At 56.4% G+C, this 17,097-nt stretch overlaps 5 protein-coding genes across 5 annotated transcripts; 4 read left to right on the top strand and 1 right to left on the bottom strand.

Annotated features, from left to right (window-relative positions):
• Nucleotides 1–1,321: 1,321 nt before the first annotated feature.
• Nucleotides 1,322–2,975, top strand: CGCS363_v007255 (uncharacterized protein; the record flags this gene model as incomplete). The annotated part of the gene is made up of 3 exons (XM_036639104.1): nucleotides 1,322–1,877; nucleotides 1,937–2,246; nucleotides 2,363–2,975. The coding sequence occupies 3 exons, from the start codon at nucleotides 1,322–1,324 to the stop codon at nucleotides 2,973–2,975; spliced, it is 1,479 nt and encodes a 492-aa protein (XP_036495518.1).
• Nucleotides 2,976–3,058: 83 nt separating this feature from the next.
• GRDP1-1 (Glycine-rich domain-containing protein 1) lies at nucleotides 3,059–4,299 on the top strand (the record flags this gene model as incomplete). The annotated part of the gene is made up of 4 exons (XM_036639103.1): nucleotides 3,059–3,350; nucleotides 3,545–3,604; nucleotides 3,670–4,019; nucleotides 4,249–4,299. The coding sequence occupies 4 exons, from the start codon at nucleotides 3,059–3,061 to the stop codon at nucleotides 4,297–4,299; spliced, it is 753 nt and encodes a 250-aa protein (XP_036495517.1).
• Nucleotides 4,300–5,651: 1,352 nt separating this feature from the next.
• Nucleotides 5,652–6,402, top strand: CGCS363_v007253 (uncharacterized protein; the record flags this gene model as incomplete). Its single annotated transcript, XM_036639102.1, has 3 exons — nucleotides 5,652–5,747; nucleotides 5,801–6,091; nucleotides 6,151–6,402. The coding sequence occupies 3 exons, from the start codon at nucleotides 5,652–5,654 to the stop codon at nucleotides 6,400–6,402; spliced, it is 639 nt and encodes a 212-aa protein (XP_036495512.1).
• Nucleotides 6,403–7,904: 1,502 nt separating this feature from the next.
• Nucleotides 7,905–9,100, top strand: crf1-1 (putative glycosidase crf1; the record flags this gene model as incomplete). The annotated part of the gene is made up of 2 exons (XM_036639101.1): nucleotides 7,905–7,989; nucleotides 8,055–9,100. The coding sequence occupies 2 exons, from the start codon at nucleotides 7,905–7,907 to the stop codon at nucleotides 9,098–9,100; spliced, it is 1,131 nt and encodes a 376-aa protein (XP_036495511.1).
• A 933-nt stretch (nucleotides 9,101–10,033) lies between these two features.
• On the bottom strand, nucleotides 10,034–14,861 carry CGCS363_v007251 (PH and SEC7 domain-containing protein; the record flags this gene model as incomplete). Its single annotated transcript, XM_036639100.1, has 4 exons — nucleotides 10,034–11,230; nucleotides 11,280–11,419; nucleotides 11,506–12,009; nucleotides 12,065–14,861. The coding sequence occupies 4 exons, from the start codon at nucleotides 14,859–14,861 to the stop codon at nucleotides 10,034–10,036; spliced, it is 4,638 nt and encodes a 1,545-aa protein (XP_036495514.1).
• Nucleotides 14,862–17,097: the final 2,236 nt, after the last annotated feature.

Here is a 17,097-nt window from a genome sequence, read left to right as displayed (position 1 = left end):
GCATAGTCTTCGGAGAGAGCAGTTCGCCGGTCTCTCTTTCGTCCAAAAGCATTGAAGCCCGCAAGGTGTCCATCAGATTGCCGGTCTCGCTTCTGCACAAAAGTGATCTGTCCCGCTTCCAGATGTGATATGCGTCAAGGTCAATCGGTATGAAATGAATCCGAGGCTGTGCCGCAGTGCAGGCGGCCAACTCCCAAATATGCAGCCGGAGTTCTGTCGGGAGATCAGCGAAGCGATGGAAGGTGGTAGTCGCCATCTTTGTGACTGCGTTTGATGTTTGGCAGTGTCGTCCTAAAGAACGTATTGCGTGGGCAAGTTAATCTGTTAAAATGAGTTTGCAAATCCTTTTTCAATCGAAGGACACTTTTATGAAAAATTCCATTCTAGCGGAGACCGATTGTCTACAGAGACAAAGACTTCCTCACCCAACAGGGTTATTAAAATTTCGGCCGCTCGGGTTATTTGAACACCCAGTAGGGTCTGAAACTTCATTCCAACATTTATGTCATCCCTTGGTCCATGGAAGGTAACTAATGAGAAGAGCTTAACATGGGGTACATTGAGATCAAGTAGCGCCTCAAACCCATTGCTATTGAGGTTTTACCTAAATCAATCGTGAGAAACATTTTGCTCGATTCAACTTAATGGCAGACGTCGAAGCCATCTAGAGACATCATTTACAACAATCCAACGCAACCTCAGTCCGAGGGCTAGGTCATCAAGCCCACCACAGCTGGATAAATCCCATTGGCGAATCCTCCTCAGACCCCGCAACGTGATGAAGGCGGGGGAAAGGATAAGCAGACACGACGCGACTGGCGGAGCGTCACATCGGCTACATCATCATTCAATTATGAGCGCTAGATCACACAGCCCCTTTCGAATCATCAAGTCCCACATCATGAGCGACTCATTGCAACGCGGCGTGGCCTACTCTCCTAGTCTCCCGCTCGCATGATTCAACCTCGCAGTTTCGGTAAAGAAAAGTTCCCCATTACTTCTCATCTATCTTGGCGGCGCAGACGGCTGACGGGCGAAATCAAAGGCTGAGCGGCACAGCATAGCACACTCAGAAACCGCTCTTCAGGGCGTCGAAGATCAGCTAAGCAGGGCAAAATCCTCCGGCGCCCGGGCCCGGCATTCCGCGACGACCCGCGCCGACAAACCGGTTCACGAGGTTGTCATCGAGGCGAGGCTTTCTTCAGCTCATATCTCAACTTGTCATATATTGTCCACAAAACAGAAGCTCAATCGGAAACGGCATTGCTTAGACCTTCCAGATCAACAAGTCAACATTCTTCCCCCTCAGAGAAGCATCAACATGTGGAAAAAGAACAAGTCCAAGGCCCCACAAGACGCCTCCCCCGGGCCCAGCACCGGCTCCGGTCCCATATCCGCCGGCCCCGCTCCTCCCGCCTACACCTCCGACCCGCCATCCTCCCTCACCGACCCCCTCGAGAACCTGTCCATCTCCCATTCCCCCACCGCAGTCCCAACAGAAGCACACTGCCTTGCCCATCTCCGCCTCCTCTACGCCTTCAACCGCCTCAAGACGGAGACAGGCTACCGCAACAGCCTCTGGAACGTCTTCGACTCCCGTGCGGAATCCCTGGCCTCAGCCACCAACAGCAAAAACACCGCTGTCCCAGACACCGCGGAACCAAGCATAGATATCCTCGTCAAGCTCCGCGAGAAGCGATGGGCCGTCTACATCGCCCGCGCAGTCTCGCGCTACGAGGCGTGGTGGTCCTCCTTCGTCCCGGACATGCTCCTCGAGAAAGACATGCTCGACCCAGACGAGGGGCGGAAGGATCGGTATGAGGGGTTCGTGAGACGGGAAGGAATGGTTTGGAACGCGGACATGCTGCCGCCGCTGGGTTCTCCCTCCCCCTTTCTCTGCTTTCTGATGAACAGCGATCGCTGACACATAACGCAGACGTCCTCCTCGTCTGGCACGCGCACATGCTCAACCCCAGAATCTACCTCGAAGACTGCCTCCGCTACGGCCACGCCGCGCTCTGGACCTCGGGTATGCCCTGGGCGATCGTCAACGCCGCCATCTGCGGGCCGGCGTTCGAGTACGTCGTCTCGGAGGCGTGCGTGGCGCAGTGGACCTCGCGGACCAACCTCGCCTGGAGAAACGAAGACGACCCGGATACGAAAGAGATAAAGTGCCCAAGCTGCGCTGCGACGGTCTCAGTCCCGTGGACGACGTGCGGGCAGGAGGAGGCGTATCAGGGGAGCCAGTACGTGAAACCCGTACCTCTTGTTTATCTCCACCGTCAGACTGGAACTTTCCATCGCCGTGTTTCCGTCAGAACGAGAAACATATCACGCATGAACCAAACTAACAAAACCACAGCCGTCCCGGCCTCTCAGGCTCCGGCCTCGCAGACGGCCACCTCTCGCAAACCTGCCCCTGCACCTTCACCATAACCCACCAAGCCCTGCGAACCGCCAAATTCCTCACAGACATCCAAGTGTCGATAAAGCAAGGCCACGCGATGCCAGGGACGATTCTCGACCTGCAGAGCGGAATGCCGAAACACCTTTCATCCGCCTCCTCGAGCAGCACGTCTTCCCCGATCCCAGACCAGCTGTTTCCTTCGCATCTCGCCCGCCGCGGTCTTCTCTCCCCTGTGCTCTCCCTCCTGACCCCTAAGTCTTCGACACCGGCGTCCATGACTGCCGTCCGCGACGTGATCCAGGAGACCTTCACGGGCAAGTTCGCGGACCCGAAGAACCTGCGGGAGGTCATGTCGCGGCACGGGCACAAGAAGGTCACGGAGTTCAGGCTGAGCCTGGAGGGCCGACGGCAGACGCGAAAGATGATGTCGCGCTACTGGGAGAACGCCAGCCTGTTAGGAATTGATCTCGTGGGCTGCGTGATGAGGCAGGGCGTGTTTACTGAAAAGATGTGCAAGGTCAGCTTCTCCCCTCGTAACCTTTCTATGCCAAACCTTTGGACCGAGTAAGATTACTCACCTCAGATGCGGTGATGTTGACCAGCGGTCTGCAACAGATCAATTGGCTATCCCTCCCAACAGCCCAGCAAACCATGTCCGCCCTCCTCACGAAGTACACCCGCTTCATGACCATAGTCTCCCTCGCGTCGTCCACAAAGGACCGCGTCGCCGTGCCCACGGTCGACGTCGACCTCGCCTGGCACACGCACCAGCTTAGCCCCCGATCCTACTACGATTACACTGTCGCGGAGACGGCCGCCTTTGTCGACCACAACGATAAGGTCGACGAGGACAAGCTCAGCACCGCCTTCGAGTGGACGTGTAAGACCTACCAGGAACGGTTTGGCGAGGTGTACTCAGAATGCAAGTGCTGGTACTGCGAGAGTAAGTTCCCTTTCACATACCCTCTGATACGACCCCCCTTCCATCTCGCGTACGAGATAGATAGTGACAAAGCGCGATGGCTTCACAAAACCTTGAATCAAGATAGTAGATAATGGCAGAAATACGGCCGCCGCCGCCGTCCGTCGGTCTCCGGATTTGTGAGGAGAGAAAGACTGACGTTGATTCGCTATCAGCTGTAAGGGTGATGGCGCTTCCTGCAACCAAGATGTTCGCTTCAGGCAAGGAGGAAAAGCGTAAGCATGCAGCCGTCTCCCCGCATCTATGTCGTGTAACCCTCCAAGAGGCTCACCCACCCCAGTCCTCGAAGCATGGCACTCCTCCCCCGAAGCCAAAAACGTACCCATCCCACCCGCTGCCGAATCAGCGCACGTCTCGTCGCACCCGGCGGTACATACCAACGAGACGACGTCGCGGAGAGCTCACACGCGCCCGCTGCGACTGGACTACAGGAACAGGCTCGAGGAAACACATTCCAAGGCACGGAAGAGGGCAAACAAGACGTTCAAAGCAGATCAAGGTAAGAGGATGGGACCGAGGGGAGAGGACATGGCGAGCTTCTGGGGCAAGGAGGTTCCCGTACAAGGGCCGTGGGCAGCGAGTCTGGCCGCCACAACAACGAGTGACATGTACCCGTCCCCGCCTGGATTCGTTAGCACAGGGCCTGGAGCTGTGGGGAGCTGTGCCACGGGCACGTGTGGTGGTTCTGGTGGATGCGGCTCGGAGACGCTTGGTATGTGTTCTGCCGGGTGTGTTGGGGTAAGTGACAAGTCTCTTGATATCTCGGTGTCTCTTTTCGTACTGCGCGAAATATGGCCCTGTTTCTTTTCGGAGTTTGTCTTATCTTTGCCGAGGCTCTTTGACGCTGACAAGGTGACAGAGCGCCTGGTTCGGCGGCAAGTCCGGATGTACAGGATTCGCGGGGTCGTAGGGATTTGGCAGCATGTAACTTTGCAATATCCCATGGCTGGGACAAGTCATATCTCCGCCAGAGTCTGTTGACACGTGCTGTCATGAATGTGTGAAGTCGCAACTTGCTACCGCTTAAGCTTATTCCGTCCAGACGCAAGGTCCGATCGGAGGTCGGGATGTGGGAACCACAGGGCGTGGGGAGGGCCGCTCGCTTCCAGTTGCACGAGTAATGAGAGGGCGAAGATATGGGCCTTGTTCAAGCAAATGGTGGAAACTATGTTTAATGAAAGACAACCGTCCATGGGTGTTGTACACCGCTTACGAGTCGATCGCTATCAGCGCTTGCTTGGCCCATTGCACCAAGTGGCCGACATTGATTGTTGACTCGTCGGGGCTTTGCTTGGTGACACAACGCGCCGCTTCTCCGTCCACCTGCCTCTCTGTGCCTGGCGTGAGACATCAGGCTTCTGCGGTGCAGCCCGAGATCACCGCCGCCGGACCCTGAGAGGTCTATCATCGCCAGGCACCTCGTCCAAATCACGCAGGATCGGCACCTGGCCCCCAAAGAGGAAGGTTCGTGGAAGGCCCCGTGCACCATCGATCAAGGCCTGTCTTTGGAGGGTTGACGTGCAGCGGAGAAGGCTCGATACCGCATCTCCTGCTGGCAATGTTGGCAGGTTTGCAGGGTGATTGACAGGGACCGATAAGATAACGTGCCGGTGCCGGCTGATATGAGTGGCTGGTCCCAGACTTGGCTTGGAGTTGGATTTGGAGTAAAGTCTCCTTGGATGAGAGGTTGCCCGCCGTGCATCGGCACTCAAAGCGAGCAATATTAGATTACCCCGCCAATAAGAAGAGAGATAAAGGGGCACACAGCTGTCAGCTTGGCCGCTGAACCCTGTGGTCCCCCCTGCAAAGCCCTATGAGACGTTCGCCTTGGGTCACACTTCAGCCGGCCAGAGTGCCTCTTTTCAGAGAAGCGCGCCGTTTCATCGTCTCAGTGTAGCTGTGTCGGCGGATTCCTGGAGGGTCGGGCTGGAGATTAACAAAGCAGGTCGAGCGTTCGTGGGGTCGGGAAGGATCGTGAGTGGCTCGACGGCATCTGGAAAGGCGGAAAGGTGGGGATGCGTCGTGGTTAGACAGAGGGAAACGTGGACTTGGTACTATCGCGACCCGCCGATGAAAGTGTCTCTTGATGAGTGTCGAGAGAAAGAGGAAGGAGGCAAAGAAAACATATAAACTGACGGCGGATCTCCCGCTCTGGGCCGTCTGTTTCAGCTCATCGACAGTCAGTGCCAAGACCTTCGTTCATAAGCACCTCTCAGCCTTCATCCCTGTTCTCCGTCCGTCGCTCCGGTCATCGTCGCCAACATGAAGTTTTCCGCTGCCATCCTCGCCCTCGCCGGCGCTGCCGTCGCCGCCCCCGTCTCGGACCCGGTCGCTGAGCCGATGCCGATGCCCACTCCCGTGAGTCGAGCTTTCAAAGCCGATTTTGTTGATTTTGCGCTGACAATTCGCAGCCTGGCATTCCCACTGCTGCCTCTGCCAAGACCCAGCTTGCTGCCCTGACCGTCCGTGCCTGGACTAACACCGACACGTACGACCGTGATCTTTTCCCCCACTGGATCACCATTTCCGGCACTTGCAACACCCGTGAGACCGTCCTCAAGCGCGACGGCACCAACGTTGTCACCAGCTCTGCCTGCGCTGCCACCAGCGGAACCTGGGTCAGCCCCTACGACGGTGCCACCTGGACCGCCGCCAGCGACGTCGACATTGACCACATGGTCCCCCTGAAGAACGCCTGGGTTGTAAGTGATATTCCCTCTCCGTGTGCATGAACAAACGGAGCTCTAACACGGAATGACAGTCTGGTGCCGCTTCCTGGACCACCTCCAAGCGCCAGGACTTCGCCAACGACCTCACCCGCCCCCAGCTGTGGGCTGTCACCGACTCCGTCAACCAGTCCAAGAGCGACAAGAGCCCCGACTCCTGGAAGCCTTCCGTCTCCAGCTTCCACTGCACCTACGCCCGCGCTTGGGTCCAGGTCAAGTCCTACTGGGCCCTCTCCGTCACTTCTGCTGAGAAGACTGCCCTCACCACCATGCTTAACACCTGCTAAGCGACGCGACCATGATGTTTTGGATACGAGCGATGAAATTTAACGCGGGCTGGTGACTGCGTGTCTGATGATTGTCAGTGAACCAGCCACCAATTGGTGTTTTTTCTACTGTATTTACTTCTCTTCTTGAATATCTTTTCCCGAGAGGGCTTTGTCCACATGCGATCAGCAGCGATGGAAACACGAGACTGCCGAGAGCAGACGGGGTCACTTGGCGCCCCTGAGAGGGTTTATGACGATTGTCGGAATTGGTGCAAGGGAGGGCCAGGAGAACAAGGCCATTGTTGGTAGTGTAGGTGCGTCCAAGGGAGACAAAAGATGGATGCTAGTGGAATAGCGAGTCTTGGTTCTTACTGCCTCTAATGAGAATGGCGCAAAAGCAAAACCACGCCCACGGCGTCCCGTGGAATGCACCGCCCCCTCTGTGCCCGCCGTGATGCAATCGTTTTCTGGGGTCGATCGTTGAGTGCCGCAGTCGGCAATCTCGGTGCAACTTTCAGGGTCTCGTCTCGCGTAAGAAAAAATACGGGAATGCCAACGCTCTTGGCGCCACAAGCGATCGCGTTCGGCTACGCTATAGGGCGGAGCAGGGGCAATGTTGAAGGTGCAGCTGGTTGACCCGTGGATGCTGTCTCTCGGCAGGCCCCAAGAGCTAATTCTGTTCGCGACCAAGTCTAGACAGTCCGAAATTGCGCCAACCCGCCGAGACTGCGACAAGAGAATCTCTTCGTGTCCGTTTAGACATAAGACATTGGCAACCGCAGAGTGTCGAATGGAGGCGGGGCCTTGGCGGTTGCCCTGAGGACGGGAGAGGAATGGAAGACGGACGACGTCACTCGCGGAGGGAACGGCCGTTGGAATGCATTTCTGGGACCTGACGAGTCCGGGGAAAACGAGGGCGACGAAGAACGGCTTTCGAGACAGAATCCGGAAGCAGATGGCGGCGATGGATGCGGCAAGCGCAGGCCAACAGCAACAGCAGCCGTCAACGAGGACCGTTGCCCTCGATGAAACGACCAGACCTTGATGGCTGTCAACGCCATCTGGCTGAGATGAGAGAAGTTTCGGAGATTTGGGTGCGAATGGCTTGCTGTTGGCGGTGTTGATGGGAAATGGAAAATTGACTTTTGGTGGTGCACCTTCCAAGGCAGAAAGAAACAGAGCGGTTGTGGGGCTGGCCGATGGTGAAGAAGCAACGAGGAAGAGCGCTTCCCAATGCGGCAAGTTCGAGGCAAGTACGAGAAAGACAAGGCGGGCAGTCGCTGCCTTCACCGTGGTCGCCGTTTCCGTAGCCTTGGCTATTGTCTTCAGCGCTCTCGACTGCTTCTCCTTTCTCCTTGCAGTCACTGCCATGGACGCTGCCCATTGTTCGGGGGCTGTGTCTTTGACCTTCCTTCCATTTAAGCCGTTGATGCATCCCTCAACTCTCCAATTTCAGTTCAACCTCATCCCAAGCATCAATCGCATCAAACCAGAAACCACACTCGTTCTCTTCCGTCAAGATGATGAGATACGCTGCCCTCTCCCTGGCCGTTGGCCTGGCCTCTGCCCAGACATTCTCCGTGTGCAACCCCGTCAAGGGTGAAAGTAGGTTCCTCTCTTCACCTAGCTCTGCGATCTTATAGATGTGGCATGATACTAACTACTCCCAGCTTGCCCTGCCAACCCGGCTTTCGGCGGCGAGGGCAACTACAACTTCCGCGACGCGAAGAGCATCGATGACCTCGAGTCCTTCTTCATCGTCGACGGCGGCGTCAAGTACAACCCAAAGGTCATGTCCTTCTCCGACGACACAGGTGGCCAGATGACCATCTTTGAGGAGGCAAACGCTCCCACACTCACCTCAAAGAACTACCTCTTCTTCGGCAAGGTCGAAGTCGAGCTCCAGGCTGCTCCTGGCCGTGGCATCGTCACCAGCATCGTTCTGCAGTCAGACGCCCTTGACGAGATCGACTGGGAGTTCGTCGGCGCGGACCAGAACCACGTCCAGACAAACTTCTACGCCCTCGGCATCAACGACTACACCCGCGCAAAGTACTACGAGGTCGACTTCAACCCCATGACCACCTTCCACACTTACACCTTGGAGTGGACCCGCGACTCTCTCATCTTCTCCATCGACGGCAAGGAGTACCGCACAGCCACCCCCGCCGAGGGCAACTACCCGCAGACGCCTATGCAGCTGAAGCTCGGCACCTGGGTCGGAGGCAAGGGCCCCAACCAGGGCACAATCGACTGGGCCGGCGGTCTGGCCGAGTGGGACAAGGCTCCCTTCGCCGCCTACTACCGCTCCGTGAAGATTTGGGACTACGCCGGCGGTGACAAGGCTGGCGCCACCTCGTACGAGTACAAGCCCGGCTCTGACGGCTCCTGGCAGAGCATTCAGATCAACGGAGCAGGCTCAAACAGTGACAGTGCTGGCAACAACTACCAGCAGGAGCACCAGCCTCAGCAGCGCGCTACCGGCGAACAGTCGGCCACTTCCCTTATCACCGCCACGTCTAGCCTGGTCGTTCCCTCAGTCGCCCCGGGACCCATCATTGCTAACAGCACCGGCCTCGCTGGAACCGGCATAACCACTCGCAACGGTCCTTCCGCTACCTCGACATCTCAGCCGGTCCCCGGCTCGGCTTCCTCTGTCCAAGGGGGCATCGTCGCTGCTTGTGCCGCGGCCATGTTCGCCGCCTTGATGGTTTGATCTTCGGGTATGAGCGAGTAGCTTCGTTCCTCAGCGCGGACGCTTTGGTGTGTCCTGGCCTGTACTGATAATGTGTATATATGCTTTAAGGATCGGGCGCGTTGTGTGTGTATACGCCCATTGACGGGGAGAAGGCGTGCTGCCCTGAAGGGCCATGGGAGTTTTGCTCGATTACACTACTAATACCACACTTAATGCATGCTTACCGGTGTTTCTGTTTGGTGATGTGAGATGTAACTAGATCAGCAGAAGCCAGTCTTACACGAAAGATATACCTGGCTAGGGGAGGGCAAAGCTGTTCCCCCTTGTCTCTTATGTCGCCTTTGTCACCATGAGAGAGCTACATCAAGTCACCATCAATACACACGATTTTGAGAATAGAATCTTTGGTTTCTTTTGATCCTTGTTCCGTCTCCTATTACTATTTACACCGGAATAAAAGTGAAAAAAGAGTTCCGAATTACCCCCGAGCCTCTCCCGCCAGACCAAGCCGGCAGCAAAAGGCCGAGGACATCCCAAAAACTGTCCCAATCCAAGAATGCATGCAATCCGCGTATAGTCGCTCGCTCCTTGAATAATGAGAAAAACGTTTCCTTCTTTTCCGTCCATCCCGTAGACACAGCCAGAGAGGGGAGTGCGAATGTTGCTTGCGGTCGACAAGAACCAGAATAGTGAAGGGAGAAAAAAGCCCGGGTATCAAACTAGCTTTGTACAAATGAAAAAAAGAAGTGAAGAAGCAGAAAAAAAGGGAGGTGACGTGCAATGTTCCCAAGCCAGCAACACCCCATATATATGCCCACCCAAACTCCTCGAGTCCAACGTGGTCATGTCGTCGTGGGCTCGGCTGACTTTTTTCTTCTCCCCGTGTGACGAACCCCAGCCATTTGTGTGTGAATTTCCTATTACGCCCCTCTGTTTATCTCAATTATCCCTTCACGCCCTGATGGTCGCGTCGTGTGGGACATCAAACTCAATCTCTCCCTCGTCCAGCTCTCCCCTGGCAGCCCTGCGAGCCAAGTCTCTCTCCGAATAGATTTCGTTCTTGCGGGTCGTGGCTTGCTGTAGGCAGTCGACGTAGGTGCGGAACTTGACAATCTCCCGCAGGAGGTATGCGCTCTTGCGTTCCCAGTTGGCCATGGCCTTGTTGGCGTTGTTGCCGCGAGGAGTGAAGGCCAGAAGCATCGGACTGCGCAACTGGTTGTGCGTCTGCAGCTCGTCTTCGATGCCCTTGACGTACGACGTGAGGCTTTCGAGTTGCTCCTCCTCGGGAAGGTTACTGGGCCGCATGGACTGCGCCGGCGGCGCCCAATCGGAGATGGTGATCCTGTCTCCGGGGAGCTTCGCACCTCTGCTAGCACCATAGGCGCCGCTTGAGCCGTGGTCGATCGAGCCGGAGCGGAACGTGCCACTCGAAAAGCTCGGTCGTGTGTTGGCGGTGCTACTGCCGGGTCGCGAATTGCGACCGGGTGATTGGCCGGTTGCTTGCTCGTTGATGGCCGTGACCAGAGCGTTGTTGATGATGGCGTCGCTCCATCCGTATTCGATGTTGCTGATACCGCCGACCAATGGATGGGTGCTCAGGCGAGCACTCCAATAGTTGGCCGTGGTGACGAACTCCTTGCTGATTTCCGGGGTACCAACCTGGAAAAGGTGAACAGCGCCGCTGGGAAGGCTCAGCGCCCAGACATGAGGCCGAGCTCTGGAATATCCTGGGGGCGGAAGAGCAGATGCCAGGGTCTGTCGAAGGCTAAAGGTGCCCAGGTTAGTAGCGTTATCTTGCCAGTTGCCACCTCCAACGACAGCAGGGCCCTTGGCATTGCGACCGCGGCTCTTGCGTCCCACCGAAGATTTAGCGGTTCCAAATGAGAAGATGCTCATCTGGCCCTTTTGTACGACGGCAAACACCTCATTCCAGTGCCTGTCCTTTGCTTTCTTGTCAATACCGTCCAGATGGTGTTTGTGAATCACGATACCCTCCTTTACCCATGGAGGTCCGGCCAGTTCGAGGGACTCGTCTTCGAGAAGTTGAGCGCTCTTCAGTTCGTCGCTCATAATCGAGGCGGCCTTTCCGAAAGCTGACTCATCATCACGGATGATGGCCTGGCTAAGGGCGTTGGCAAATCCGATGGACTGTTGATAGTCTCCGCCTCTGAATGACGACCCGAGCGAATCCACAGACATCGAGGTTTGCGTTCTGCCCAGCGAGAGCTTGCTCCATGTCGCCGACGAAGCCGAAGGGCTCCAAATCGAATTTCCGTCCTCGAAGCTCGTTCTCGACGAAGAGAATCCCGGATTGCCCATACGAGGTCGTGACCTGCTCTTCGAATTCCATCTGGAAGAATTGGCACGACCATGTTCAGCTATGCGCCCTCGCATAGATGCCTGACTTTCTGACGGGGCCTTACTCAGAACGCTGGGCGTTCGCTTCAGCATGCCGATGACGGACAGACTATTCGTGGTGGGCGTCAAGTTCTTCGACGGGTCCGCACCGAAGAGCGGCAAGCGTTCGTCGCGGATCGAGGTGTAAATGTCCTTCAGCACGATCTCGACCTGGCTCTCCCAGGCACGCATCGAGCCGTCGAACGGTGCTTTCACCAGCGGTCCGCATTCGTCGTGGAAATCTGACGATCCGTCCTCGTTTCTCGGCGGCGGTCGGAACGACAATCGGCGCGAAACGAACCTCTCCTCGATGGATGGTCTGGAGTCGTCTCCTCCGAGAGAGCTGTTGGTCTTGCCGGGCAAAATAGTTGGCCGTTCGAAAGCTTCGGGGGCTGACTCGGCCACCGCCTGAGTGATCGTGGTCATGGTATTTTTGACGAACTGGCTACGCGTCATCTTTTGGTCGATGTCAGCCAGGTGCAAATCAGTGTTGAGCAACATGATCGAATAGCAGATTGTGTGAATGACATCTGTGTCTGGTTAGCAAAGTTCAAGGTTAAATTTTAGTCAGCGACAAAAGCTTACCAGATGCTTTGAACCCATGATTTGTGTTGCAATCACACCAACGCTTGGAAAACGCAACCAAAATACGATCTACCTGCTGCGTCTCTGCTCTGAAGACCAGGCGCTCGCAGATCAAACGAAGACTCTGCAGAATGCTCTTGTTGGTAAAATCATAGAGATCCATGTATGCACGCAGGGTTCTCTGGCGGATGGGGCCCTCCTCGCCCATCCATGCGGCGGCCTTCTCCTTCTGGATGAAGTCCTCGTTACCATCAAAGATTTTCTGTGCCTTTTGGCGATCATCGTCGGTAGGGTCTCCAACGACAAACTCAGGCTCGTCCAGAGGCTTTGCGTTCATCGACTCGAAAGTACCCAAAACCTTCGGGCTGTTGTCGGGTTCGACTCTGACGCTTGGGGCAGCACTAGCAGCAGACTTGTAATCGGTAGTGGTAGATCCTGACGTCCTGCTGGCAGACCTAGTACCCTCGATTGGCAGAATCAGTCCAGATTTATTGCCCTCGTCATCAGAATCCGTCGTGTCGACGGTGAGACGGTTGGTCTTCCTGCCTCTGATAGTGGTGTCATCCCTTTTCTGGGACGGCCTTCTCGAGGGAGAGGATTCCTTGGACGGCTTGTCTTGCCTGTGGCCCTTCTCTTTCCTTGTCTTACCCCTTTGTCTCGACTCGGTATCGGCTTCGTTATCGCTGCCATCGATGTCAAGGAATGAATTATTCCTCTTCTCGTTGGATACGGGAGGCTCAGGCGGCGGTCGAGTTGGAGTATCGGTGCGGCGTTCATGGTCGGAGGGAGAGCGGTCCTCGCCACGAGAGCGAGACCTGACCTGTCGAATACGTGCGTTGGGACTTGGGTCGTACTCGGGGGAGAAAGAGCGGGGGTGCTCCTCTGCTGATCCCTCGTCGTGCGGGTCAGGAGCCATTTCGAGATCAGTAGCTTGTACAGGAGCAGATTGAGGAGTGATGGGCGTGTTTGGAGTCAAAGGGCTGCCTTTAAGGTACGGGTTCATGACCCTTCGTAAGCTGCTGATTGGGCTGGGCTCAGGTTTCGCGGAAAGCTTGTCCTTAGTAATGGGCAGCTGAATGGGAGCGACGAGAGGGGGCATGGGCGGCTCGAGGGCAGCTGGAGCTGGCACGGGAGGCACTTCGTCGGCGGACACAGACTTCTTTCTGCGACGGAAGAAAGAGCTCGGTTTCTTCTGCAGCACGTGATGATGGGAATGGGACGAAGATGTGTCCCTCGAGGGCGGGGCGGAGGTGGAGGGCTTCATCTGGTTGGAAACGTGGAGGGATCGATTCCCTGATCTCTGATCGGCCGTATCCACAGATGTTGACGACGTTACGCCCGAGGAATTTTGAGTCTCGGGCGGGTTATTAGAGGCATTGTTTCTGGACGAACCAAACACTCGCCTGAAAAACCCCGGTTTTTCTTTTGTTTGTGACGGTGTATGTGTCGGAATCGGAGCTCCGTGCACGGCCTCTTTTGTCTTGCCGTAGCCCACATGTGGCGCGGGTGCCGAGTCAATGTCGAGCGCGGGGACGGGAGAGGGCTCGGTAACGGGCGCGGCTGCGGGTAATGGCGGCACCTCTCCGTGATTGTTATTAGGTTTATGGTCGGCCTTGCGGCTCGTTGCCGTGCTTTTGGCTGATCGATTCGTTGATTTGCGCTCGAGAATGACGGCGGGCGGCTCCAGCTCGTCATCAGCCACGGGAGCGGCTACAGGCGATCGTGGGTACGTGGTGGTCGGGGGTGTCTGGGGCACGATGCGTCTTGGCCCTCCAGGCACCGTCGGCGTGGGGGCCGCATCGTAGTCGTCGTTGAAAAAGGTATTTGAAAATTCAATGTGCCAGGGAGCTTGACCCTGTTGTTGAGGCTGAGGCTGGTAATGTTGTTGCTGCTGCTGCTGCTGCTGTTGCTGTTGCTGTTGCTGGGTGGCCTGCAGGGCAGCGGGTGGACGATGGCCGTAGTCGAAGCTCGAGGATCGACCACCGAAGCCGGACGCCCACCTCGTGCTGCTGAGAACCTGAGCGTAACCAGCATCGATACTATTGGAGCTGCTGCTCTTGGTGCTTCCCTTGCCACCCCTGGAATGCATGTGGCGTGGTGTGCCAGGCGTGCTCCGCATCGACTCGCGCATGCTGCTGATGCGATGCAGGCCGCTCTGGAAGTTGGAGCTACTATTGCTTCTCCGTCCACGAGATGATATCCTGCTCGCGTCGTCGGCGTCGAAGTCGGAGCTGTAAGAGTAGCCGTGGCCGTTTGAGCGGCCGCCGCGAACTGGTCTCGGCATGTTGTCGTCTGTGTCGTACGGGTTATGTTGGGACGGGTCGCCAAACATGGACCTTCCGTTTCCGAAATCACCGCCAACAGGTCCTCCCATAGAAAATTGGTCGAGGGATATGAGCATGTTCGTCATGAGAGAGTCGCGTGTAACATTGCGCGGGGACAATGACAGGTCGTGGGAATCGCGCGGTCGAGGTAGATCTGGGTTGTCGTTCTCCTTGTTCTCGGACATGTCGAAGCTATCGGGAGAATCGGGGTTGTCTAGAAAAGAGTCGTCGGCATTGCGAGTGAGGGAGGGGCCTCTAAGCGCCCGCGAGCTGGCTTTGCGATTGGAAAGCGAGGTGGGTGGCGGCAGCTTGTTCCCGTTGCTTGGCGGCGTCTGGGGGACGGCGGCAGGAGCTGGTTCTCGGCTTCGACCTCGCGACGCGACAGGCGACCTGGAGTGGCCGGTGGGAGGAGAGGTGTCGATGTTAAGGTCCGGACGACGACGGCTCGAACGTCGAGGAATGTCGGCGTACATGGTGAAGGGGGTCGGGACGGGGTATCGTGGGGGTCGAAAGGGTTTTCAAGTCATTTCCAGCTTTCGAATCCAACAAGGCCGACAATAGGCACAGGCACGACCCAGGTTCAGGTTTAGGTCAAGGTCCAGGTCTAGGACTAGGTAGGCCCAGATGCAGCAGGCGCACTCCGTATTGCGCGCGCAGGAGCAGCAGTATGGAGACGGAGTGGTGAATGATGTGGGTTGTGGTGCTGCTGGTGCAGGACCAAAGTGCCGCTCAGCAGTCCACTGCAGCAAACCAATGCGACCCAAGGCAAAGCGATCCAATCCGAGGGGTGATGGCAGCGCCGCAGTCGAGTCAAACCGAGAGGCTAATTCGGCGTCGCAATGTCCACAGCGCCGGGTTCGAAATCGAAATCGAGCGAGCGAGGGGGGTGGACTAGGCCGTAGGCTCTACGGAGTAGAGCGCGCACACACACGCAGGCCTGGCCTGATACGTAGTCCGGCAAGGTCGTACGCTCTCTCTCAGTTTCTTTCTCTCAATGTCTCTCGTAGGGGGACAAGAGGCAGGCGGTGTGGTAGCGTTTGGTAGGAATCGGCGAAGGCGCAGGCGAAGGCGGCCAAGCGGTAGACGGGCTTTGTCCCGATGAACGAATGGAGGCTAACCAAGGTAACTGGCAACCGAGATTGAATGCAGGCAGGTCGTCCTGTTTGGGGCGGGCGACGTTGCAGTGTTTCTTTTTCTCGGCGTGGGATTGACTTTTTGGATTGCTTCCTCTTGCTTTTCCTCCTGCCGTTTTCCCTCAATCGGACTGGCCTTTTGCAGGGTGGGCGGGCAGTAAAAGCCAACAGGTGCCACGGGGAGCGGGAATGTTAATATTGTGCGTGGGCGGGTTTATTATGTATTAATATGCTGCGGTGGTAGTTGTGCTGGGTACGGGTATTTTGTATTGAATCGTGTTCCGAAAGAGGCGACGAATGCAACCCTCGATGCTCCCCTGACCTTGACGGCAGACGACGTGGTGATGGGGTCTCTGGGGAGGTTTTGGGTCTGTCTTGCGTAGGTAGGTTGGTAGCGCAGGTACAAGTAGACGATGACGGGACGAGCAAGCAAGCAGGCAAGCAAGCGGGTGAAATAATAGCGTCCAGGGTATCCGTCGAGGGGTCCGGGTCGTGTATTATTAGCGTCGAGGCCAGTCGTCGGTCGTCCTCTTGCTATGTGGGTGCATGCGCGAGAGTGTGTGAGGGTGAGCGTCCAGTGTGTATGGTCTAGTCGGCCAGCGTCCCGAAAGAAGTGAAATGCGAACTGGGTTCTGGGGTAATTGGGGGCGGACGGGCTGCTGAGGCACGAAGAGTCGGAGAAGAAGCGGTGTTGGAGGATTTGTTCATGTGCGATGCGCCATGAAACACGCGTGGGGAGTCAAAGAAGGAAAAGAAGCGGAATGGAAGAGAAGACGGGGGAGAAGAATTGGGTTAATTGATGAGCGCCCGTCTGCCGTGCCTGCCTGTTGTGCTCTGCTGCGAGTGATGTGCGTGGCCTGGCCTGGCAACTAGGAAGAAGCAGCAGCAGAAGCAATCAATCAATCAATCAACCTAATGCTGGGGACCTGGGAAATGGGAGATGCGGCCAGGGGGACCCGTCGTCGTGGATGGATGTGCGTTGGAAATGGAAGATTGTGGGTTATGGAATATTGGACACGCGGGAAATGGAGATTCGAATTGCTGTGACAATGGCAATGACAGCAGCAATGGGCAATGATGGGCGGCGCACCCGTCACGGACTCGGGGCCAGCACCAGCACCAGCACCAGCACCAGCAACACGTATTCGTACGCAGTGTGTGTGTTACGGGATCCGTAAAGTGCTGTAAGGAACTAGCTCTCGGCTGGAAGCAATAACAATGAGCAATATTGCACCAGGAACTCTCAAGTATGACCGACTGCCCGGCGTTATGACATGGGGCATCCGAAATGGTCAAGACGGGACGAGCACGATGGTGGAGCAGAGACAACCTGGAAGGAAGAAAAAAAACAAACAAAGAAAAGTGAAGTCATCCGTCCGAATATCGAATACGCAGGCAGGCAGGAGGATCAAGGTGGAAGTGACGGTTGTCTGTGCCCGTTGAACGTGTCTCTCGTCTCTCCCTCGTGTCTCTGTGTCAGTGTCAAAATGCTGAAATGTCTGCAGCAGCAGCTGTCGGCTCTGCAATGCCTTAATTTTAGCGTCTGTGTTGTGCACTAGCTGTCTGACAATATGCA

Source organism: Colletotrichum siamense (genome assembly GCF_013390195.1).
Source record: "Colletotrichum siamense strain Cg363 chromosome Unknown KSG_Cg363_contig04, whole genome shotgun sequence".
Lineage (NCBI taxonomy): Eukaryota > Fungi > Ascomycota > Sordariomycetes > Glomerellales > Glomerellaceae > Colletotrichum > Colletotrichum siamense.
Note: the sequence above shows the minus strand (reverse complement) of the source record. Positions and strands in the feature narration are given on the sequence as shown.